The sequence below is a fragment of the Staurois parvus genome, unplaced genomic scaffold (genome assembly GCF_062004578.1).
Source record: "Staurois parvus isolate SC_StPar_1 unplaced genomic scaffold, SC_StPar_1.0 ptg000077l, whole genome shotgun sequence".
NCBI lineage: Eukaryota > Metazoa > Chordata > Amphibia > Anura > Ranidae > Staurois > Staurois parvus.
Window position 1 is genome coordinate 1,310,970 of NW_028317873.1, and position 26,163 is coordinate 1,337,132.

The 26,163-nt window shown below is 40.8% G+C and overlaps 1 protein-coding gene across 1 annotated transcript in view; it reads left to right on the plus strand.

Moving 5' to 3' along the window:
• Positions 1 to 26,163, plus strand: part of RAMP3 (receptor activity modifying protein 3) — a 299,739-nt gene that overhangs the window by 180,398 nt on the left and 93,178 nt on the right. The window contains exon 2 of the mRNA XM_089669440.1: positions 22,240 to 22,375. Coding sequence (XP_089525566.1) covers positions 22,240 to 22,375 — 136 coding nt within the window. The remainder of the gene's footprint in view (positions 1 to 22,239; positions 22,376 to 26,163) is intronic.

The following is a 26,163-nucleotide window of genomic DNA, read 5'->3' on the forward strand; positions in this document are numbered from 1 at the left end:
GATTAAATGCTGTTCTTTCTACAGTATGTCTGCCTAAAGTCCATTTTAAAGAATGATAAAGAGGTTGAAGATAAAAGCAGAACAGTTCATGAAAACTGAACAAGCATTTTTATAAATGAGCTTAATAGCTAAAGTGAAGCACAATGTCACAACCTTAGGCAAATGCTGAGCACAACTGTTTTTAAACTTTAAGTGAGGTCTACGTCTTTTGTGACCTCACGTCATATGAGCTACCATAAGACTCTCTAACTCTAGCTGGGTCAGTCTCACTGTCTCACTGCAGTGCCCTTTATTAGCTCACATGACATAAAGTTGCAGAGAATGCAGGAATGATTTAAAGTTAAGTCATAAATGCTTAAAATAAATGTAAAGAAAGGGAACTGCTACTTCCTCCGCATAACAATGCTTGGGTTTTATGGTAGCTCACCCAGGAAGTTACTTTGCATACATAAAAAACTTGAAATTTAAATAAATTAAGTAGCAAAGGAATGTTAAATACATTTTATCAGCTGAAAGGTGTAGCAGCTTAGACTTGTATTATTCCTAGCTATTTAAACTATATACTTTATATTGCGTATATATATATATTTTATTATTTAATATTATTAGAAAAAATGGCAACAGTTTCAGATCACACCCAATCCTTCCTGAGGTCAAACAAATCATTACAATATTGCAATCTACTACATTGATACATATTCTGTATTCTTACAACTGGAAATGACTTACAGAACCCTACAGAAAGATCGTGTTTGCCACTGTTGCCACTGCTGTTATTGTTTCTATTAACCGCTTCTCAACCGACAGAAATACTGCTACAGGTGCGCAAAATCACGGCCACGGCTGTCAATCACCGGGTCCCGGCCAGTGATTACTCACCAGCGCCCGGTGATTGCTGAGCATCTGTGGCAAATCATGACGTCTAGGAGTTTTTTCAATATTTTATTTGTTTTCAGCACACCAAAATACATGGAAATTAGATGAAAATAATCAAACAGCTTTTTAGTTGCAGACCTGTGTTATAGTATTTTTGAAACCTATTTTGATTAAAAAAAAAGAGGGATAGGAAGACATCAACTAGACCAGGAAACAGGTTTTGGCTACTTAACTGCTTGCACAGCACAGTCATCCAAAGCAGTGTGCTTACAGTGAAGCACATGGACACAGCACTTAGTAAAACAGCACACAGCACACAGTTAACCCTTTGATCACCCCTCATATTAACCCCTTCTTGCCCAGTGCCATTAGTACAGTGTCAGTGCTTTTTTTTTAGCACTGATCACTGTATTGGTGTCACTGGGGATGCCAGTGACACCAAGTAAATTCCCCCCAGTGTCAGAATGCCCACCACAGTCCCGCTATAAGTTGCTGATCACCGCTATTACTAGTAAAATTAAACACACAAAAAAAATCCCAGTGTATATTTACCGCCATTTGTAAATGCTATAACTTTCATGTAAACCAATTCATTTACACGTATTGGGATTTTTTTTTACCAAAGACATGTAGCAGAATACATTTCAGCCTAAATTTTTGATTTTTTAAAAATGTTTAGTAGCAAAAAGACAAAGATATTGTTTTTTTCTCAAAATTGTCGGTCTTTTTTTTGTATAGCACAAAAAATAAAAAATGTACAGGTGATAAAATACCACTGAAAGAAAGCTCAATTCATGGGAAAAAAAGGACGTACATTTCATTTGGGTGCACCGTTGCATGACTGTGAAATTGTCAGTTACGCAGTTACGTAAGTAGTGCAGCACTGTAACGCAAAAAATGGCCTGGTCAGCAAGGGGGGTAAATCCTCTGGAGGGCAAGGGGTTAATATTGTTATTGAATAATGAAAGAAAATAAAGTGCTGCAAAACTCTTGTTGTTTACTGCTATATACTATATTGGTGATCGTAGATGGATTCCTGATGATGGCACACACATGCAGTTTAAGTTTGGTGGTTTTTTTTGTTATGTTGTTATGTTTTGTTATGTTGTCCTATTGTTTCAACCTGTTGATCCTCCCTGTTTAAACACATAGGGGAAGATTTTCTAAAACTGGAGCACCCATAATCTGGTGCAGCTGTGCATGGTAGCCAATTGTCTTTTAACTTCAGTTCGTTCAATTAAGCTTTGAGAATAAAACCTGGAAGCTGATTGGTTTCTATGCAGAGCTGCACACAGGGCCAGCAATGTACAGGTACGTCGCTGTGCCTGTACAGGCAGACCATTTGCAGTACATTGAGGAAGGGTGGTCTACAAGCAGTTAAGAAGCCAAAACCTGTTTCCTGGTCTAGTTGATGTCTTCATATCCCTCTTTTTTTATCAAAATATGTTTCAAAAATACTATAACACAGGTCTGCAACTAAAAAGGTGTTTGATTATTTTCATCTAATTTCCATGTATTTTGATGTGCTGAAAACAAATAAAATATTGAAACAACTCCTAGACGTCATGATTTGCCACAAAATGCAAAATTGTCTTCAAATTTATCAATTTTTTTTAATTTTTGGTATTTCTTTTATATTATGGGTTTTTAACCAAATTTAAAGTCAAAATTACTATTAATTAATTCACATAAGTGCATTTAAGATATAAAATGCCAAAAAAAACCTTAAAGGGGTTGTCCGAGTTATGTAAAAGAATTATAGCACTGTAAATCTGATGGTCAGCAATATATACATAAGCTAAGCAAGTTTTAGGGAAAAAAAATTCTATTTCCTCATTTCCCTAGTTCTCTTCTGGCCCTTTGTTGATATTTGCAGGTAAACAATCTCTGCCCCTCCCCCCCTGCAAAGGGGGTGAATACAAGTGCTGCTCTGAGTGACATGTCTGACTACTGGGATACTCAGCAGCATGCTGTATGTGTAAGCCTCAGCCCTGAGTCTGTGCTTCTAATGGTAGAAGGGGTTAATCTTTCCTGAAGAATCCAGTGGGTGGGATACCAAATATCCTTGTTTTCTGTGTCTATGGGACAGCCAAGACCAACAAAATCACTGGACCAAGAAGAGTTGGCAGCCGAGGGTGCTAACAGTCGGTGAAAAAAATGTCCTCCGAGAAACTTTGGTACCTTCCCATAAAGTTCTTCTACCACCTCTCCACATAAAATTGGGATTGATGAAGCAATTCGTAAAATCACTTCCAAGAGATGGAGAATGCTTCAAATACTTGGTCACCAAGTTTCCAGGCCTGTCGGAGGCAAAATTGAAGGAAGGTGTGTTCGTCGGACCAGACATTAGAAGGCTTATAGTTGATCAAGTGTTTGTCAATACCATGACAGATCCTCAAGAAGAAGCGTGGATTGCATTTAAAGAAGTCGTACAGAAATTTTTAGGCAATAACAAAGATCCTCACTACAAAAAGATCGTCGGACGAATGCTGAAAGCATTTCAAGCTTTAGGTTGCCTGATGAGTTTGAAAGTGCATTTCCTCCAGTCCCACCTTGACTACTTTCCTGAAAATTTGGGAGCTGTGAGTGAGGAACAAGGTGAACGATTCCACCAAGACATTAAAGAGATGGAAAGGAGATACCAGGGAAAATGGAGCATTACAATGATGGCAGACTACTGTTGGAGGCTTCAGAGAGACATTCCAGATGCTACTCACAAGAGTAAATGCACCAAGAGGAGCCTCACAGGGAAGAAGAATCGAGTTTAGTGTGTGTAGGTGAGCTCATTTCAGTTCAAAAAAGGATTTTCATGATTTTCAGGAGTTGGTAAATCAGAAGCAAATGAATTAGCAAACGCGGACCTGTAGAGCAGGGTGGATGGAGTATGCAGTGATTTTTGCTACTCTTTGCAAATATTAAAAATATAATACAAAATATATTCTTTATTTATTTGCAAATGTATTACCCTTAATAGCATATATTTCAGTGATATTTCATAGAACATGGATGTGCTTGCTTATTTATGAGTAGGGAAACAAAAAGTTTGCAGTGAACACATCTCGACTTTGCTAGCAGCATGATCTTGACTTTAACAAATCAGGCTATAAATTATTAGTACTGAATAACTAAATCGTTTTTTTTTTTTAAAGGTACAATGTCAGTTGTTTAATAATTATATTTTCTTTATAAAAATATACACCAAATGTAATTGTTAATAGCTACCAAGTATCCCTGATGTGTGCCAACTCTTCTCAAATACCTCACTGATGTGTGTGCTTGTGTATTCCCTAAGCAGACTGTTTTCCAAGGAAATCTATAGGCTTCAAATGAAATATAAATGCTACGCAGATTTGTGTTAGATGTGATTTATTATTTCCTAACTCTTTCTTCCTCTGAATTATTTTGTAAATTTTGAACACTGTAGGAAAAAGGCAGACAGGAAAGGCAGCTAAAACCCTAGAGGAACAAGTCCTCAAACTGAAGGTGCACAGCTACCATGGTCTGTCATTTGCACATTAGAAAACATGTTCTGAATGGTCTTCAGACTTTAAACTTTTTAAAAGGAAGGTTTTCTTTCATAATAGCAAAGTATTTAAAGGACAACTTCACTTATGAAAAAGTAATTTCAATTACCTCCAGTTTGTGGCTACTTACCTAAATACTGGTGTCACACAATAATTGCATTCAAAATGTCCCATCAACATTTAGCTCTCACTGGTGCCTTAACTTCCCTGGTGGTATGATTATGTCAGGAATTTTGTACCAAAAGCGGTACCATTTTTTTGCATGGAAATATGTATTTTTTTTATTGTAGGCCTGTAATTTAGGAATAACTCACTGAAATCTGTCCGAACAAGAGTCTAGTAAACATCCCGGGTAGGATAAAACTTGAAACACGAAATCATAAATTATAATTTAATAAATACTCATTAAAAATAATAATATAATAATAATACATTTAATTCAATAATATAATCAAACCAAAAACACTGAAATTTGAAATATAGCGCCAAGTTCGCACATCACTGAGCAAAGTCGCAAAATCGTTTTCAGTGTCTGATGACGAATTTCCCCCATGAATCATCACTCAATTCTGCAAGTAGTTCTGATTTACTATCGCTGTTCTCTAGCCGGTCTAAAACCGATTTTGACCTAAAGGGACGCTTTTTGGACGCCATGGACTTTTCTAAGTTTCCAGGCAGAAAGAACAGTCAAAATGCAGGCAGGGCGCCGGACAAAGCAGTAGGGACCAAATGTATGTGAAATGTTTTGATATGAAATAATCGTTTTAAAAAAAAATGTCTTTTTTTAAATTTTCAAATTTGCCGCCGGTTCCGGCGCCCGTACGTCCCGACGTCACAGAGACCGGAACACGGAAGCCGGATGCCGGCATCGGCCGGAGGAGATGGCCGGGGACACTGCAGGGGACACATCGCGGGAGCGAAGGACAAGGTAAGTGCTGCAGGGACTCCCTGAGCAACGCCGCATGGTAAGCCCGAGTGTAGCTCGGGGTTACCGCTTTTGGTACTGAAACTTTACCCCAAGCTACACTCGGGAATACCGCCAGGGAGGTTAATTGGCACTTTCATTCCTATAGCTACAGCTGTACTCTTCTGAATGGCTGGAAGCAGGGGCGGACTGACCATTTGGAAACTCGGCCACTGCCCGAAGGCCCGGGGTCAGTAGGGGGCCCCATGAGATGTCCCTGGTACCTTTTTCATAGGCTTTTTTGAGTTTGAGCAAGGACACAGGGGCCCCATGATCCCCTATTGCCCGGGGGCCCCATGAGTTGTCAGTCCACCCCTGGCTGGGAGCCATCATAAGCACAGACCAGGCAGAATGTTTATTTCTGCAAAGACTTTGCATGCTGTGAGTGGAACTGATAGTAGATAGACAACTGCCATGAAAAATTTCAGGCTTTAATGAATTAGTCATAACAGTGCTTGGAATACCAAAACATGTTTGTGATTTCTTTCTTCTGAATTCTATTTTGTGCTTTTTTTTGTTCTGTAATGACTGTAAAAGAGAGGACAGGCTACATTGTGTTTCTTTTTTTTTTTGTACATTTAGAAAACACAACAAAGATGCAGATGGCTTGTAAGGTACTGGGTAAAAAGTTAGGAACAGGAAATTACATCCTTTTGCCTTTTGTTGAGGCAAGCCTCCTATCTTGTTCAACCACTTGCCCTTCTGAGGATTTACACCCCTTCCTGACCAGGCAATTGTTTGCATTACGGAGCTGCGTTACTTTAACTGACAATTGCGCGGTCATGCAACGGTGCACCCAAATGAAATGTACATCCATTTTCCCACAAATTGAGCTTTCTTTTGGTGGTATTTGATCACCTGTGCATTTTATATTTTTTGTGCTATAAAAAAAACTGTAAATTATGAGAAAAAAAAACAATATTTTTGACTTTTTGCTATTAAACATGTCCAGTAAAACATGTAAAAATAAAATGTCATAAATTTAAGCCAAAATGTATTCTGCTACATGTCTTTGCTAACAAAAAAATCCCAATGCGTGTAAATTAATTGGTTTACGTGAAAGTTATAGCGTTTACAAATGGCGGTATATATACTGGGATTTTTATTTTTACTAGTAATGGTGGTGATCAGTGACTTATAGCGAGACTATGGGACTGCAGCGGGCATTCTGACACTGTGGAGAACTGACTTGGTGTCACTGACATCCCCAGTGACACCAATACAGTGATCAGTGCTAAAAAAAAAAAAGCACTGACACTGTACTGATGGCACTGGGCAGGAAAGGGTTAACATGAGGGGTGATCAAAGGGTTAACTGTGTGCTGTTTTACTAAGTGCTGTGTCTGTGTGTTTCACTGTAAGCACACTGCTTCAGAAGGCTGTGCTTTGCACATCCATCCAAAGCAGTGTGCACAACCTGACAGGGAAACAAACAGTTCTTCTCCCCATCGGAGATGCTCGGCAATCACCGGGCGCAGGCGAGTAATCACTGGCCGGGACCCGGTGATTGACAGTCATGGCCATGAATGGCAGCGTGGGTAGGGTAGGGTGTATATAGGTGATTTTGTGCACCCATGCTGCCCTGTTGCAGTATTTCTGCTATAGGGTGGTTGGGAAGAGGTTAATAGCACATACAGTATGTAGTGGGATTACAAATATTTTAGTTTGTAAAGTGAATGATCACTCACCTAAAAATGATGGGGCTACATTTACTTCAGTCATCCAGTCATGTTGAAATCTCATGAGTGGAGAGGGATTAGAACACCTGTCAGGTTTGTATTGTTGTCTGTGTCCCAAGGGCGGACTGACAACTCATGGGGCCCCCGGGCAATAGGGGATCATGGGGCCCCTGAGTCCTTGCTCAAACTCAAAAAAGCCTATGAAAAAGGTACCAGGGGCATCTCATGGGGCCCCCTACTGATCCTGGGCCCTCAGGCAGTGCCCGAGTTTCCAAATGGTCAGTCCGCTCCTGCTGTGTCCCCATTAGGGAGATTTCCCCTCTCTATTTGTCTTGTTTACCAGTATCATTGAAAGTGAAATTAAAAGAAAATCCCACATTTTGTGTTGTCCCCAGAAAAGTAATAAAGGGAAAACCTTTAATGGGGACACTAGTTCTGGTGACCTGTGGGTCCCCAAGAGATTTCCCTTGATTTGCAGGGGTTTCCTCTCATTTCCTGTTTTCTTATGGTACAGGAAGTGAAGGAAAATGTCCCCAATGGGACACAGATGGCAAAAATAAATCTTACAAGGGTTATAACCCTCCCTTAAAGTGTTACTAAACCCAGGACCCTGCATTCACTATATCTGGTCTCCTACAGTACACAGAACATGGAAATGCAATTATTTTAGTAAATATAAACTGCTAAATACCTTTTCTCATCAGCAGTTAGAGCAGTCCTGTAACTTCTATCAGTGTCCAGCAGAGCACTGGTTAAAGCTTGTAGCAGGAGCTTTCATTCTCCTCTCACTGTCCTATTGGACTGCAGGACCCCTGACCCTCTGTGTGGACAGTGCTGATTCACCCTATGCTGATCACATGCACTCTCCAAAGAAAAATAAAACAAACTCTCTAGCAATACACACCACACTGAGCATGTGTAGCTTGCTCCCAAGGCTCTGTACTACCAGGAGATGAGTCTGGGACAGTGGAAGAAGGGGAGGAACAGAGAATACAGAATTAAACACCTTTTTTTACACAATGCAGAGGATTATCCCCTTATGTTCCACAGTGAGTATAACAAGCATGCTTTACTGCATATACAGACTGATTTTACTGTTGTGGGTTTAGTAACACTTTAATCTATCCAAAATGAAAAAAAGTTTTGCTTACAGTTCTATTTTAATTTTGCTTAACCTCCCTGGCGGTATGATTATGTCAGGAATTTTGTACCAAAAGCGGTACCATTTTTTTGCATGGAAATTTGGTGTTATGTATTGTAGGCTGTAATTCTTAGTAATTACTTACTTAATAAATAATCTTAAAAAATAATAATATAATAATAAATTTAATTCAATAATATAATCAAACCAAAAACACTGAAATTTGAAATATAGCGCCAAGTTCTCATATCACTGAGCAAAGTCGCAAAATCGTTTTCAGTGTCTGATGACGAATTTCCCCCACGAATCATTATCACTCAATTCTGCAAGTGGTTCTGATTTACTATCGCTGTTCTCTAGCCGGTCTAAAACCGATTTTGACCTAAAGGGACGCTTTTTGGACGCCATGGACTTTTCTAAGTTTCCAGGCAGAAAGAACAGTCAAAATGCAGGCAGGGCGCCGGACAAAGCAGTAGGGACAAAATGTATGTGAAATGGTTTGATACAGGAATGTTTTGCTATGAAATAATCGTTTTAAAAAAAATTTTGTTTTTTTTAAATTTTCTAATTTGCCGCCGGTCCCGGCACCCGTACGTCCCAACGTCACAGGGACCAGAACACGGAAGCCGGATACCGGCATCGGACGGAGGAGATGGCCGGGGACGCTGCAGGGGACGCATCGCAGGAGCGAAGGACAAGGTAAGCGCTGCAGGGAATCCCTGAGCAACGCCGCATGGCAAGCCCGAGTGTAGCTGAAATGCTTTGATACAGGAATGTTATACTATGTGATTTTAGTGTATTTAGTGAATGTCACTTTTTGTCATTTTCAAATGTCCTGCCGTTCCGTCCCCTGTACGTCCCGACGCTCGCAGGGGATGGAACCCAGATGACAGATGCCGGCATCCGCCAGATTACATTGAAGGAGGGACATCGCGGGAGCGCAGAACAAGGTAAGCGATCGAGGGACTCCCTGTGCAACGCCACATGGTAAGCCCGAGTATAGCTCGGGGTTACCGCTTTTGGTACTGAAACTTTACCCCGAGCTACACTCGAGAATACCGCCAGGGAGGTTAAATAACATTATCCAGTGTTTTACAAAAGTAACCTCTATATATTTTTTCACCACTATGAACAAGGTTATGGAATTCCTATGTAACCTCCTTGAGTAAGAAATTGGAAGAATGTATCGGGATGCTAGAGGGTATAATATACGATGAGGTTAAACACAGCAATACGTTTTTCTGGTGAAAGCAGTTTTGGGGTGGCCTAACATACAGTAAATGTCATTATGTGTAAAATGGATTTAAGGAATCTGTAGAGATTTTAACTGTAGGTCTCCTCCATCACTAATAGACTCCAAGTGCTGCCTGAGGATGAAAAAAAAGTGTTTTCATGCACATTTTGCATTTAAATGCCTGCCTGTAAGGAAATATATATATATATATATATATATATATATATATATATAGTCCCCCCCCCCTTTCCTTCCTACTTAATATTAAACTGTTATTGCGAATGAATATCTGCATAGTACACATTTTGTCATTATGATGGCAACTTACTGTGAATTTATGTTGCCCTGATTACTGGCTATCTATGCCCACACATTGCAAATAAACTCCTCTGGATTATAGAATATGCAAATATGGCATTGCTGCCTACTCATACATAGAAAATGTAAAAACATGTTTTCAGCTGGGAACAAACAGCTGCACTCCTTGTGACATTATTAAAAATAAAAGCTGCTTAAATTTTGAGCTCCAGCCATTTCGTTTTTTTTTCATTACACCAGTCAGCAAACTTTTTTTTATTATTATTCTGCACATTTCCTTGCCAAATATATTTTTCTCAACATTGTCTTCAAGTCCTTTGTGCTTACAGGATCCCCTCTTTGCATCTGCGGTATTATTTCTTGCCAAATTCTATAAATCGTTTTAAAATTCACGTGGTATTTTTCCAAAATACCAAATCATTTAGCTTCCACCACTGAAGCAAAATGTTGCATTATGCTGTCTATTTGTTAATTATCAGTACTTTAATGTTTGGGAAATTAATCAAAATCTGTTCTGAAAATACCTTGCAAACTGTAGTAGAGATTTGTATCCTAAGTAAATATTACAGTAAATAGAGGCATCTTTACAAAGAATAACTTTTCCAGACCTTTCCTCACTCCACTCCCACTCTCCAAGGAGCAATGTTCATCATGCCTGACAAGTATAAATTGTTACATGCTATGTATTTTTGGTGCTAAGCATCCAGAAGGAGACTATATCATTGTTTTTTTTAGAACCTAAACTGTATATGAAACAGCTGGATACAGGATATGCTCTTCAATTCTGCTGTAAATGGGTTTAGCTTACTGTTGTCAAAACAACCTGATTCAGGGGAGGAATGAAAACATGTAGCCTGGAGGGAAAATACAAAATCCTGTTTAAAAAGTGCATGAATGAGGTGTCAGTTCTTCTGTGTGTGACAGGGCTCCATTTCTTACAGTATCTTGTATCTCAAAATGGAATTTTACCCATAACAACTGGATAAAATAATAATGTTCTGTAGCAAGGAACATACATTCCAAATTAATAATTATGCTACCAAAAATAGTCCGTGCTGTAAATTGCCTCCAGCATTGTTCCTTTCTGAAGACATTTTTCTTAAGCCCAGAGCACCTGAGCAAGAGTAAATCTTTGAGTTGTCAGAAGATCTTCACAAAGTGCTGGAAAATAGAAAGCAACTGAGCATGTGCCAACCAGGGTAGAGAACATAGGGGTGGGGAGAGTCAAATGGTCATCTTGAATATTGTGCCAATCCCTGGAAGGTGTATTCAGTAGGTGGCTGGGGAGAACATAAACAGTCTGGAGTTTGGAACAGTGGGGTTCTTGTCCTACTGGAGATGTTCCACAGCCTTGGGGCTTCTGCATCTTGAAGGCAGTTCTGCTGGAGTTTGTTGATGTGCATCAAGGTCCCAGCTATAGCACAACTGAGCATGTGTCGACCAGGGTGAGACAGTGTATCACTGAATCTTAAACAGTATAGGCACTTATTTTTAATGTTTTACATACTGAATATATCTATATCTATACCTGCAAAAGGGGCCAGCCTGAAGTGATCTAGCAGGACTTACTTTTCTTACTAAAGTCCACTTTAATTGATGGTTACAAAGAACCCAAGTGCAAGAGTGCAAATGGTTGGAAGGGTTGTAGATAGGAAATCATAAGTGTCAAACTCCTCCATAAAGTCTTCTGGGGTATAAACATTTGTACCAGAAGATGCAGAGATCTTGGGTATAGAAGTAACTGGTGTAGCACCCTACTAGATAGGTTGCTAGGAAGATAGGTAAATGCAGTTCTTTTTAGATGCTCTGTAATCATTGCAGCAGCTATTGATTTATTTGGGCTCTTCCAGATCTAACTAGATGCAGTTTTGACTGTACTCCCTGCCTTCTAAAGGCTTCCAGAACATAGGGGGGGGGAGAGTCAAATGGTCATCTTGAATATTGTGCTTCAGCCAATCCCTGGGAGGTGTGTTCAGTAGGTGGCTGGGGAGAACATAAACAGTCTGGAGTTTGGAACAGTGGGGTTCTCGTCCTACTGGGGATGTTCCACAGCCTTGGGGCTTCTGCATCTTGAAGGCAGTTCTGCTGGAGTTTGTTGATGTGCATCAAGGTCCCAGCTATAGCAGAGCTGGGAGGGGCTATTCCTAAGAACCACTGGAGCTAATTAAGTTACTTCACCCAAGGATCTGCTCTGGAGAACTTACTGAAGAGTGCCTGGTGGAATCTGGAAAGTGTTTAGTTGTCCTGTATCATTGTGAGTATTAACCTTTCCCTCACTGAAGAGTGTCCTGTGGAATCTGGGAACTGTGCAGTTGTCCTTTGACATAGAGATGTGCAGTGGAAACTGGGCAATACTTAACTGTCCTATGACATGAGTAATGACCTGAGCTCAAGATCCTGGTGATTGTATGCTGTTTTACTTTTAGGGTGATATGTTCCAGTGGTAGCTCTCACCGAGGCAGCTCCTATAGGGTCTCAATTCTGTCCATCTCCCTTTGTCCCTGACATAAAGATTGTATAAAGAAGCTTAACCTAGTGGAGTGTGTCTTCCTGTTACCATTCAGTATTTCCAGAGTATCCCATACCACTCTAATCCTTCTCTTGTTTCAGGTTCTGCAAGCAATTAATTACAGAAAGACAACCCATAGACTGCTTATTGAAGCCAGAGTTAATGGACTGTTGCTTGGATGATTGGTGACCTCTGCACTGTTTGGGGAAGAACCAGTTAAAATCAATGGTTCCTGTGAGGGTAGCTAGGTATACTAGCCTATCATGTTGTGCCATGAGTGCCAAAAGTCTACCATTTTTACTCCCTGTTCAAAATGCATTTGCCAAGTCCTAAGGAGGTCAGCTCTGATGGTGTCTGTGCGATGAAGATATAGTTTATTCCAGACATCCAAGAGGGAATAGCAGTGTTAGGGTGGAGCAGCATTTGCAGCCTCTAGTTGCTTTTCTTCATCCTGTAGGAAGTGGGTTTGAGCTAGTTGAGACTTTCTCATGACTCTGCCCAAAAATATACAATCAACTCACGTCTCTCAACTCAAAGGCATCCCATACTATTTCAGTAGGTGCAGTGTCAAGCTACCAGTAATTCTCTCTGATGGTGGGGATATGCTGCTGGGCAGTAGGGTGTTCTATCAGATAAATATTTAGTAACCAAAGTGCCCTGTGCATAGCTGAAAAGGTTTTATAGGGGAAGAAAAAAAGGGGTACATGATCAGATAAACAATAGACAAGAGTGAGAGTTTAGCAAAGGCAAGGTCAATTCTGGATGCTGTTTTATGGGAGGGAGAAAAACAGGTGAACAACTTGTTATGATAGCTGTTTCTGTTAGGGACCAGCCGGTGGTAGCCTCTAGCATTCCACAGACCAGAATTCCCCAGGGCGCGGGATCTAAGTTCCGACCTGCTTGTTCACCAGAGCCCCTGATGGTGGGGATGGACTTGGAGCAAGCCAAGACCAGGTCGCAACCCCTGGGTGCAACCAGCTGTGGTAGAGGCACCTTTCACTGGTACACAGCAGGTGAGAGTCTGATGTGAGGAGGTAGAGTAAGCGAGGTCAGACAGGCAGGGTCGGTAACAGCGGAGCAGGTCTATGGCCTCTGGGGGTGTAGATCTACGATCTGTAAAATGATCTGCTACAGCGGGTTTCAGTAGGGACACATGAAACACAGGATGGGTTTTGAAGGACTCGGGGAGTACCAGCTTATATGCTACCTCATTAACCTTACGCTCTACCCGGAAAGGACCCACAAATTTGGGTGCCAACTTTCTTGATGGGCACGCCAGTTTCAGATTGGTAGTGGCCAGCCACACCTGGCCCCTGGATGTATAACCAATTCCCCCCTTCTCTTTCTATCAAATATCCTTTTACTGTCCTCCTGGGCTTTTGCCATGGTTTCTTGTAATAACTTGTTATTGGTTGTAAAGAAATTATGGGTCTCTTGAGCTGCTGGGACTTGTTTTTCCGGGATCAAATCAGGTAAGAAAGAGGGATGGAAGCCATAGTTGGCGAAGAACGGGGATTGCTTCGTGGCAGAGTGGCAAGCATTATTGTATGCAAACTCCACTAGGTGTAAAAGTGCCAGCCAGTTGTCCTGCAGGAATGATGTATAACACCTAAGGTACTGTTCTAGTGTCAGCTTTTGCTGAAAGGAGGAGGTCACCAGAAAAGTTTTTTGTGGGCTGTATGCCTGTGCAGGTCCGAGGAGAGTGTGGCACTAAAATCACCACCAAAAAATAAACTGGCTGGGTAGTAAGGCGAAACGCTATCATAGAGTAAATTAAATAACGTTTTATGAAAGGGAGGAGGATTGTACACTAAGCAAATACTTAACAGACCAGATTTAAGGACTACTATAATATAGCTATCTCATAGGTCTAGGATAGTAAGTTCAACAGTGCATTGTAGCAACTTGCTGATTAACATTATAAATCCTATAGAAGTAGGTGGTGAGGAGTGCGCTCTTCACTCATGGGCACTTCAGTGTCATGACTTTGTTGACTTTGGAGTGTCGTAGTAGTTGATTGAAGCTTCCTGTCAGTATATCTGCTTGCTCGTACATCCCGTATGGCAAGCAGATATTCTGACAGGTCTACTGATCGCTGGTGCAATGCTTTACAGGATCCTTTGGACTAAATAATAAATGCACATTTTTTTACCTGCAAAAAAATGTGCATTTATTTTTGTCCAAAAAGTTAACTTATCCTTTAACCACTTCCCGACCGGCCGTTGCATATAAACGGCCGGACGGTGGCACTGCAGGGTCGGGTGGCCATTTATAAACGGCCTCCCCGCACCCTGCTTGTGCGCGCTCTCTGGGAGCGCGCAGCACCACGATCCGGTGCCCGCTGTGTCCTCCGGACACAGTGAAACACCAATCGTCAGACGGGACCTCTGTACGAGGTCCCGATCATGTGATCACTGATTGACCAATCAGTGATCAGATGCAAAGTAGTAAGCAAGATGTCACTTGTGACATCATTGCTTACTACGTGTGAAATCTGTGAATGATCACAGAGGTCACATGGTACAAGGCTATTCACAACAGCCTTGTACCACGTGACAAGCTGTGACCAATCACAGCTCACTCAGTACTTCTCAATGAGTGCAAGAATGCACACAGAGAGAAAGAGAAATGATTGCTTTTACATTCTATATGGGTGTAAAAGCAATCAGTGTAAAAAAAAAAAAATCTTCATCACCCCCCACAAGTAGTACAGTGTCACCATGGTGATACTGTACTGCTAGGGTGACAGTATGTAAAAAAATAAAAATAAAAAATAATAATATAAAAAAATAAAATAAAAATGTAAAAAAAAATGTTTAAAAATTATAATTTTTGGTTATAAACTAATTTGGATTTTTTTTTTACTAAAAAGATAACAGAATAAATTTTGGCAAAGATTTATGGTGAAATATTATTTATTTGCAAAATTTAAAAAAAAAAAACACTTTTTTTCAAAATTTTTTGACTTTTTCATTTACATAGCAAAAAAAAAATAAAAATCCCAGCGGTGAATAAATACCACCAAAATAAAGCTTTATCTGTCTCAAAAAAAATGGTAAAAAATTCAACTGGGTACAGTGTTGCATGACCGCGCAATTGTCATTCAAAGTGTGATAGCGCTGAAAGCTGAAAATTGCCCTGGTCAGGAAGGGGGTAAAAGTGTCCGGACTTGAAGTGGTTAACATACCCACAGTATGTGAAAAAAGACAGTGTATGAGCAAAAGGGGTATAGAGACAGCAGGACCCATAGTGATCCATTTGGCAATGCCCACAATTGTATAAAAGATTTTGAAGGTAACCCCATTTTGAATTTGAAGCTTGCAGGGATGGATAAAGTTGTATTTGATGCCTTGATCTTGAAGTCTCTTTGTTATATCCGTAAAAGAGAGGTGGTATTGTTGTATCACTTCAGCATAGTCCAGAAACAGACAGAGATCCAAAGATTACTGTGGAACAGTTTCTAGTGCCTGTGGGTCTTGGTGAATATCCAATCCAAAACCTGTGCCTAGTAATGCCTAGCAGTGATACCCACCTGTGCCTAGCAGTGCCACCCAAATGTGCCCAGCAGTGCCACCCACCTGTACCCAGCAGTGCCACCTATCAGTGCCCGGCAGTGCTGTCAGTCAGTGCCACCCATCAGTGCTGCCCATCAGTGCTACCCATCAGTGCTACCCATCAGTGCTACCCATCAGTGCCGCCCATCAGTGCAGCATCATCAGTCCCAGCTCATCACTGCCGCCTATCAGTGACTCCTATCAGTACCGCTGGTTCATCAACTGCTTCATACCCACAGTGAAGCATTATTGTCTGGAAAAGAGTGTTCCCTTTAAAATTATCCTCTTGCTTGAAAATGCCTCAGGCCACCGCCAGCATCTGGATGAGCTACACCCAGATGTAAAGTTAGTATATGTACATAAAAATACAACTGCTATCCTTCAGCCATTAGACCAGGGGGCCATAGCTACATTCAATGCGTACTATTTGCATAAAATGTTTTCCAGAGCTGTAGCAGCAACAGAAAATGGTAAAGTAGCCTTTCATGATATTTGGAGATCATTCAACATTTTAGACTGCGTAAACATTGAATTAGTTTGGGAGGGAGTGACAGAAAAGTGTGTGCAAGGCATATGGAAAAAATGGCTAATACATTTTGTTATTCATTTTGAAGATTTTGACAAAGATGAGCATATCAATGTCATAAATAAAACAACTGTGGAACTTGCTAATGTACTTAATTTAGAGGCTGAACTAAAAGATATTGAAGACTTAGTGAAATATATCGAAGAAGAGCTAACAACTGAAGATTTAATAGAGTTGCAAGCACAGCAGCACTTGGAAGAGAAAGAGGAAAGTATGGAAGAAGTACAGCCAAAAACATTTGTAAATAGATAAGCTAGTGTGTTCTCAAAAATGAATGCGGCTACTGTATGTTAGAACTAAAGGGTATGGATTCCTGCAAGTGGAACAGCAAATGAGTGAACTTTTATGAAGAAAAAAAGAAAATTAGAAAGCAGACCCTACTAACTAAGTATTCTTCTCAAAAGCTACACCCAGGACCTCTTCTAGTGCTATAATTTTCACTCCATCATCTCCCTTACCCAGGCCTCCTACAGCTCCTGGGCCTTCTACAGCTCCAGGGCCTCCTACTGCTTCCAGGCCTCCTACAGCTCCTGGGCCTCCTACAGCTCCTGGGCCTCCTACAGCCCCAGTGCCTCCCACAGTCCAGGGCCTCCTACAGCTCCTGGGCATCCTACAGCTCCTGGGCCTCCTACAGCCCCAGTGCCTCCTACAGCCCCAGTGCCTCCTACAGCTCCAGGGCCTCCTACAGCTCCTGGGCCTCCTACAGCTCCTGGGCCTCCTACAGCCCCAGTGCCTCCTACAGCCCCAGTGCCTCCTACAGCTCCAGGGCCTCCTACAGCTCCTGGGTCTCCTGCAGCTCCTGGGTCTCCTACAGCTCCTGGATTTACAAATCCAGATAATAACACCAGTGATAACACTGACCATGACTTTGAAAGTTTCGATGACTAAAATGTTAGCCTAAATGTCTCTTTTTTTGTTTCTTGGTACATTTTGTTTACATTGTACCATAATGTTTGCTTATTGTACTAAATAGTACTGTAGTTTTGTTAGAGTTATGCAAATAAAAAAAAGTCATCAAATTGGAGTTTCTTTTTTCCTTTTTCTTTACAGTACAGTGTATTCAAGATATTGTAATGTACTGTACATACTGTATGTGCAGTATACAGTTCCTTGTTTAATGACCAATTCACTTAACAACCAGGTTGTTGGAATGGAACTCGGTCGTAAAGCGGGGAGTATCTGTATAAATATTTAAAAAGGAAAGAATTATGCTTTAGAGATAGAGATCTGAATTTAACAATGTTACTGAAAGAATTTACTCAGAGAAGAAGAACTTCAGGCAAAACGCAATGACAGTCCTTTTAAAACATTCATATACCAGAGAAGTAATGACATACAACATTTAATGAAATACAACTATTTTTATTGACACACTTGAATTGTAAATGTTATTTTAAATAGGATATATTTATATATATGAGAGTAGGCTAACTGACTAAAAGATAAGAAGGTCAGGCAAATCTGTCACCTCAGTGGGGATGAGAGTCCTTCTGAAGGTCCATAGAACCTCGATCAAAAGCTTAAGGGAAAACAGACTTTATTGGCAGAATCAGAAAATCAATTTGTATGTTTCAAATGCATTCTCATCTTTTGACACTGCTTTAAACAATTTATACATGGCATTGAGGACGTTATCAAAGTTTAACGTAGGGCCATTCATGGCCTACACTATTGAAACCTTTCAAATGTTGGTCATCATTACTCTTCCTTTATAAAAACCTATTTGGGTGGAATATTGTAGCATGGCCAGCCTGTCTGCCACTATTTTTGGCATCTCATTAATGTAGATACAAGAGATATCAGTTTACAGGGTAGGACCTTTTTTATTTTTGGTAAAAGGGCTCATTCCTGGTTGGCCCATTTATATGATGCTGCAGTGAGTCTTTTCTAACAGTGTAGGGTAAGTAGGCTACTATTTTCACCCTGATATATGCTATGCTGATTTCCCAAAAGCTGGGGTGGAGGGTTCTTTTATAAAGATAGCATGTTCAATCCATCCTATTATGATGGTATCTTTAAAGTTTTTATCCGTTAGTAGGTGACTGGGATATCTCTGAAGAATGTCATCACCCTTTGGTGTTTTTTTATGCTTGAATTAGGCAGATTGGGGCATGATCTGATATAATCAGATAATGGATTTAGGATTTAATCATGAACGGGAGTAGAAACTGTGAGCATAATTTGTAATCCAGTTGTGAGAGTGAAGTTTGGATGATGAAAATCTTGGGTTTTGCAATCTTCAGATGGCATGTATTGAGAGGTGTTCTTGCAAGTGTGATTATAAGAAGGTTGATTTGTGAATATGTGTAGATATTCAGCTCTCCCATCATTCGAGGTTGATTAAATAACCTCACCAACCCAGAATTTTTGAGCATGGGAATGTCAACTTTTAATTTAGCTAGACGGCAAAGAACTCTTGAACTCTGATTTGGAGATTTCTGACTTTCTAGGAGTTCACATTTTAAACCATTAAGGGAGTTATGGCAACAGAGGTTTACAATATGCATGATAGTTACAGGTGTGTCAAGATCAGGGGCGGACTGAAAACTCATGGGGCCCCAGGGCAATAGGGGATCATGGGGCCCCTGTGTCCTTGCCCAAACTCAAAAAAGCCTATGAAAAAGGTACCATGGGCATCTCATGGGGCCCCCTGACCCCGGGCAGTGCCCAAGTTTCCAAATGGTCAGTCCGCCCCTGGTCAAGATTCTTATATAGTCTGAACCAGGATGCAAGTGACATTTGGAATCTAGATCTAAGGTGTTGTACCCAAATCTGGGAGATATTTAAAATGCTGTAAAGGAGTGTACAGAAACAACAATACTTTACAGATAACTGAACATCCTAAACTAGCATCTAATTCACAAGAGACTATGGTGAATTCTGTCTGTGTGTATATGGTGCATATTATATGCAAAGCTCAACACAGGATTGAGTCGAACTGTAAAACTCTTGTACTGAAGACCAGGTTGTCTCCTGTGGTATCTTATGATGAGATGACTGAGAATGGGAATGCAGCATTGGGTTTAAGAGGTCAGACTTGGTGAGCCCTTTCTACTTTACATATTTGTTCTAGGCCCAACTTGGATGGTGTGTTCTCAGAACACACGCAATGCAACATACTTAGTTTGCAGAGGTTTGTAGTCCTCCATTGATTTTTCAAATTGTTACGCTTATTCCAGGAGGTAGAATTTCTGCTTCTAAGTGTCAAGACACTTCTAAGGGTCAAGAATGGAAGACTTAACCTTTGCTAGCAAATTCTACAACAAAGACACGCTATTAGATTAGTTTATGGTCTGGGCCTGTACCAGTAAGTCATGGCGCAGGGACTAGATATCTTTGATAACTGCAACATCTACTGCTTCCAAAATTATGGGTTTTAGCATCATGGCCACTGCAGTTGCTATATTCATGGGACAGAAGATATTTTCTTAATCCGAGAAGGTGTCCTCTGGTGTGACTGGTGGATAAGTAGGCTGAGAATTTGCCATGAGGTCCTTATTTTGTTTTGTGCCTTGTTTGAATTGGCGATTGACAGGATGCATGCACTTTTTTGAATGTATCCACTTCTGCATGCTCCTTAGTGGGTAAGGTCTTAGCATGTTTTTGTCTTGGTGGTGAGCTCTAGTACGCTTTAATCCTTTTGCTGCCTGCTGCCTGAGCTGTTTTTGCATTTTTTGCACACATTAAAAAAATTATTTTAGGACTGAAGATTACACAAAACCCTCAAACATTATATATTTTCTGAAATCAGACACCCTAGGCAATATTTTATGTCAAACAATATTACTGAAAATGTCTAAAAAACACAACAGTTCAGTAAAAAACACACTAAAGTGAATTTTAGGAAAAACAAACGCAATACATTACCCAAATTTTTGGTAAAATATAAAAGATGAGGTTGCACTAAGTAAATAGATACCCAACCTTAAATTTGCGTGCGCCTGTGAAATGGCAACAAACTTCAGTATCTTATATTTTTTATTGGCGATGTATCAAAAGCCCCTACAGATCATCCATTTAGTGTTACAGGGGAGGTCTTGTGCTAGAATTATTGCTCTCATTCCGGCATGCACGGTGATATCTAACGTTTCGCAATCGACTTTTTTTTGTGTAGGCACCTCCGACACATTTGTTTATGTTTGTACATGCATATATGTGAGGGTGGGGAGGCCTCAAACATTTTTTTGGGGAGGATGTTATGTGCTTGGGTGTAACTTTATTTGTTTTTAATTTTTTTTTTTTGCTTAACTTTTTCTTTTTCAAAGTCCCCTATGTGATGATTTTTAGGTGATATGTTATCTTTAATGAGACATTCAGTGTCTAAAAGATCATAGCAAGAAGGGGAAGAGTGTGGATGTTTGTCTGCTCTCCTCTCCACTCTCCAGCAACCACCATGTCTGCCCCGGGCCCACAGATGGAGCACCGAATACATGGTTGGGGCACGGGCGGGGGGAGCACCATTGCTGGGGTGTGTGGAAGCAGTCAGGCGGCAGCGCAGCCACCTGACTGCTTCCACCTGGCAGGCAGGAGTCTGCCTGTCAGTTTTATACACAATCCTGGTGGCTGCAGACATCGGATTGTGTGTATCCCCCCCCTCCCCACGCTGTACGGACCTGGCAGCGAAAGAGTTAAAGGAGATCTAAAATCCTGTAGAACTGGAGCCCACACAAAATTATTACTTTGCATTGGGCACTGGAACAGGAGGTGTAAATGTGTAAATGTACTGTACTGTTTTCTACACATTGGGGTTGATTTGCTAAAACTGGAGAGTGCAAAATCTGTTGCAGCTGTGCATAGAAACCAATCAGCTTCCGTTTTTTTTTTAATTACTTATTTATTTTTATCAAAGCTTAATCCCCCTGGCGGTATTCCCGAGTGTAGCTCGGGGTAAAGTTTCAGTACCACAAGCGGTAACCGCGAGCTACACTCGGGCTTACCATGCGGCGTTGCTGCGGGATCTGTTCTTCTCTTACCTTGTCCTGCGCTCCCGTGATGTCCCTCCTGCAGTGTCCCCTGTAATGTCCTCCGGCGGATGCCAGCATCTGTCTTCCAGGGTTCCGTTCCCTGTGACGTCGGGACGTACGGGGACGGAACGGCGGGAAATTTGAAAATGACAAAAAGTGACATTCACTAAATTCACTAAAATCACATAGTAAAACATTCCTGTATCAAAGCATTTCACATACATTTTGTCCCGAGTGCTTTGTCCTGCGCCCTGCCTGCATTTTTACTGTTCTTTCTGCCTGGAAACTAAGAAACGTCCATGGCATCGAAAAAGTGTCCCTTTAGGTCAAAATCGGTTTTAGACCGGCTAGAGAACAGCGATAGTAAATCAGAACCACTTGCAGAATTGAGTGATAATGATTCGTGGGGGAAATTCGTCATCAGACACTGACTTTGTTCAGCGATGTGCGAACTTGGCGCTACATTTCAAATTTCAGTGTTTTTGGTTTGATTATATTATTGAATAAAATTTATTATTATTATATTATTATTTTTTATGATTATTTATTACATTATAATTTATGATTTCGTGTTTCAAATTGTAACATACCCGGGATGTTTACTAGACTCTTGTTCGGACAGATTTCACTGAGTTATTTCTAAAAATTACAGGCCTACATATTTCCATGCAAAAAAATGTACCGCTTTGAGCACAGAAATATGGACATAATCAGACCGCTAGGGAGGTTAATTGAACGAGCTGAAGCTGTTTGGCTACCATGCACAGCTGCACCAGATTATGCACTCTCCAGTTTTAGTAAATCAACCCCATTGTCTCTACATGCATGTTGGTGGTAAATCATTACAATTCTCTATCTGTTTATCAGTATTTTCTTATTTTCATTGTATAGGTGGTTTACAGCATCCTGTGATCAAGTGCAATGAAACACTTTTGTTGGAATTTTTGCCTTTATGTGGAGAAGTATTTGAAAGCAAGATGAAGACTGTAGATCCAAACCAGTGGTGCAACCTGACAAAATTCATCATGTAAGATAAAATGTTATCTTTTGTCTAACATAGAGTTTAAAAAAGTATTATTCCAGCTTAGGGACCAAGTGGCAACATTTAGCCTTGAAGTCCTGGGTTAATTTCCCAACATGATCACTTTTTGGAATTTGTATGCTTTCCATGTTAGGAATGAGTGAAACTGAAAGTTTGAATTTTCCTGAAATTTTAGAGAAAATCAGGAGAATGTCACCATCTCGGTGAAATGCATTGGAATAAGTGGGGAAGGTACAATTAAAATGGTTTTGGGTGGGTTTCAAAGTGTGCAATGGACTTTAACTGGATCCTGAGGGTTGCATTAGCTCATTTCAACTATCCTGGACCATTTCTTGTGCAATAAAAAAAAGCCCCTCGTTAGATTAATTATTTAAAATTTTTTAACAAATACAGTTGCAAGAAAAAGTATGTGAACCCCTTAGGATTACGTGGAGTTTTGCATGAATTGGGCATAAAATGTGCTCTGAACGTCATGTAAGTCACAACAATAGAAGAACACAGTCTGATGAACATAATACTACACAAACATTAGATGTTGCCATGGTTTAATTGCACATAACATGTAAACATTCACAGTGCAGGGAGGAAAAAGTATGTGAGGCCCTAGCTTAATGACTTCTCCCAGAGCTAATTGGAGCCAGGAGTGAGCCAACCTTGACTCCAATCAGTGTGATGATATTGGATGTGTTGCTGACAGCTGTCCTGCCCTTAAAAAACACACACCTGTTTTGGGTTTACTGGTTTCAAGAAGCACTGTCTGATGTGAACCATGCCTCGCAGAAAAGAGCTCTCAGAAGACCTACGATCAAGAATTGTTGACTTGCATGAAGCTGGAAAGGGTTACAAAAGTATCTCCAAAAGCCTTGATGTTCATGTGTCCACGGTAAGACAGACTGTCTACAAATGGAGAAAGTTTAGCACTGTTGCTACTCTCTCTAGGCGTGGTCGTCCTGTTCACATACTTTTTCTTGCAACTGTACAAACAGTGAAAAGTATAATACAAAATTGAAGATGACTGTACACAAATAACAATAAAATATGCAAAACACAATTTTGTCTAAGCAAAAAGAGTTTGCTTTAAATTTTTCTCATTGCTAAATTGTAGATTTACAAGCTAATTGCTGAAATCACTTCACTAATTCCCACTCACCACAATTGTGAGGGTTTGATCCTAAATCATACTGGTAGTTAAATGACATGACAAAATATGCTTTCCCACAAAATATAACTAGATAGTAAAAATAGCTTGACAAGGTTTACTTTAACTTAATGGGCAGACTGAGAGTCAAGCTATTTCTAAATATAGACACATTAGATAAGTGGATTTTAAAGTAGAACAAAAAGGCAAAATATTTTTTGTATAGAGTAAGGGAGAGTTATAACTACGGTTGTGTTTTTTTATTACCAGCTGTTTCTTGCACTGAAGGTGAGAAGTATCACATCAGTACTCAATTGTTTCTGTTGCACTGAAGGAAAACTGATTAGCTCTTTGTGTTGTTGATCTGCCCCCAGTCTGAGCTCTGCTGTGCAGTGCCTTTAAGAGAATGATAACAAGTCAAGTGCTGGTATTTAGACTGCATATGCTTAAAAAATATGTTTAATGTTTTACATACATTTGTGGCAGATTAAGCCCACCAAGTGTGACTTTCATATCTGGGTGGGGGTAGCTTTTCACTGCTCACTACTAACCAGTCATGCCCAGGGGCGGACTGACCATTTGGAAACTCGGGCACTGCCCGAGGTCCCGGGGTCAGTAGGGGGCCCCATGAGATGCCCCTGGTACCTTTTTCATAGGCTTTTTTGAGTTTGGGCAAGGACACAGGGGCCCATGATCCCCTATTGCCCGGGGGCCCCATGAGTTGTCAGTCCACCCCTGCTAATATATGCAGTAAAACAGGGGCGGACTGACCATTTGGAAACTCAGGCACTGCCTGAGGGTCCGGGGTCAGTAGGGGGCCCCATGAGATGCCCCTGGTAACTTTTTCATAGGCTTTTTTGAGTGTGGGCAAGGACACAGGGGCCCCATGATCCCCTATTGCTGGGGGCCCCATGAGTTGTCAGTCCGCCCCTGGTCATGCCAACTAAATTCTTCCCTTCCCAGGCTTTTGGTCCATATGCATAGCCTCTGTTTTCTCTGTTGGTGGTTTACTCTCCCTGGCTTTATTAGTACAGTATTTCGAAGACAAGATTTCCTTTTAATGCAAAGGAATTAAATACTACATATCTCTCTTGCTCCTAAAAATTGAATATACTGATGTATTATAACTGTAATGGACTACAGTTCATGTTCTTCAGTTTACAGACTAAAACCAGAATGAATGTAGGAAATAGTTTTCACATCATGGAAACATTAGGAAAACAGATATAATTTGGCTACTGCTTTAGGAATCTGATGTTCCAGCTTCTAAAAAAAAAAAAAAAGTTTACACTACCAGTAAAGTTATTAAAGGCCCAAAGGAAGGTCATATTCAGTGCAACAGATTTTTATAATAGAGAACCAGTCAAGGCATACATGCAACAAAAACAGTAAGCTGAATGTTTCAAAATCGTATTATTATTATTTGATTATTATTAGTATTATTATAGCAATGGTATATGATCATGCATTACATTAGCCTGTGATAAAAGCCAGCACCCAGGATCCTGAATTCACTATATCTGGTCTCTCACAGTACATACAACATGGAAATGCAATTATTTTAGTAGATATAAACTGGTAAATACCTTTTCTCATCAGCAGTTAGAGCAGACTTGTGACTTTAGCAGAACACTGGTTAAAGTTTGTAGGAGGAGTTTTCTTTGTGCTCTAGGACAATGTGAAACCATAGGACCTCTGTCTGGACATGTCAGGGCAGGAGCTGTGGAATGGACAGGCAGGCCTAATGGCAGGGTCATGCACCGACTGACGACAACCACCACCCACAGACCGGAGTCCCTCAGGGCGCGGAGTCTAACCCCCAGGCTGCCCTTCACCAGGGCCCCTGATGGTAGGGATGGACTTGACGCAGCCAGGGACCAGGTCGCGGCCTCCGAGAAACCCCAGCTGCGGTAATGGCCGCCGCCAATGGCGTATAGCTGGTAGGAACCAGATAAGAACGATAGCATGGTCGGACAGGCCGGGTCGATAACAGAGGGACAGACAGTACAGAACGGTAGACAAGAATACACAGGTCACAAGCCGGGTCAGCAACGGGAGGTCAGATAAAGGGATAAGGCTAAGAAAAGTCTTAGACAAAGCCAAGTCAGTTTCCAGGAGAGCCACGAGAGTAGAACAAGAGCTTGCAACAAGACTATCATACAGGACACGAATGCGAAGAGCAATTGCAGACAACAGGCTTAAATGTGCTCAGCCACACCCCTCTGGGGGATGGACCGCAGAGGCCTGAAAACATAAAAGGCTCCCACCATGCTTTGCAGAAACCCAAGATGGATGCCAGCACATGGAGCAGCATAACCTCTGGGAAAAGGTAGGACCCTGACAGGACAGTGCTGATTGGCCCTGTGCTGATCACATGCACTCTCCCAGGAAAAAAAAAACCTCTTACAATACACACCAAATTGAGCATGTGCATGTGACTACGGATTCAGTCTGTATCAGGTGATCATTTCAACAAGAGGAGGGGCAGAGAAGTCGGGATCAAACAGCCTTTTTAAACAATGCAGAGGATTAACCCCTTAGGTTCTACAATAAGTATAACTAGCATGCTTTACTGCATCTACAGACTGATTTTACTGTTGTGGGTTTAGCAACACTTTAAGTCTACAAAATATAA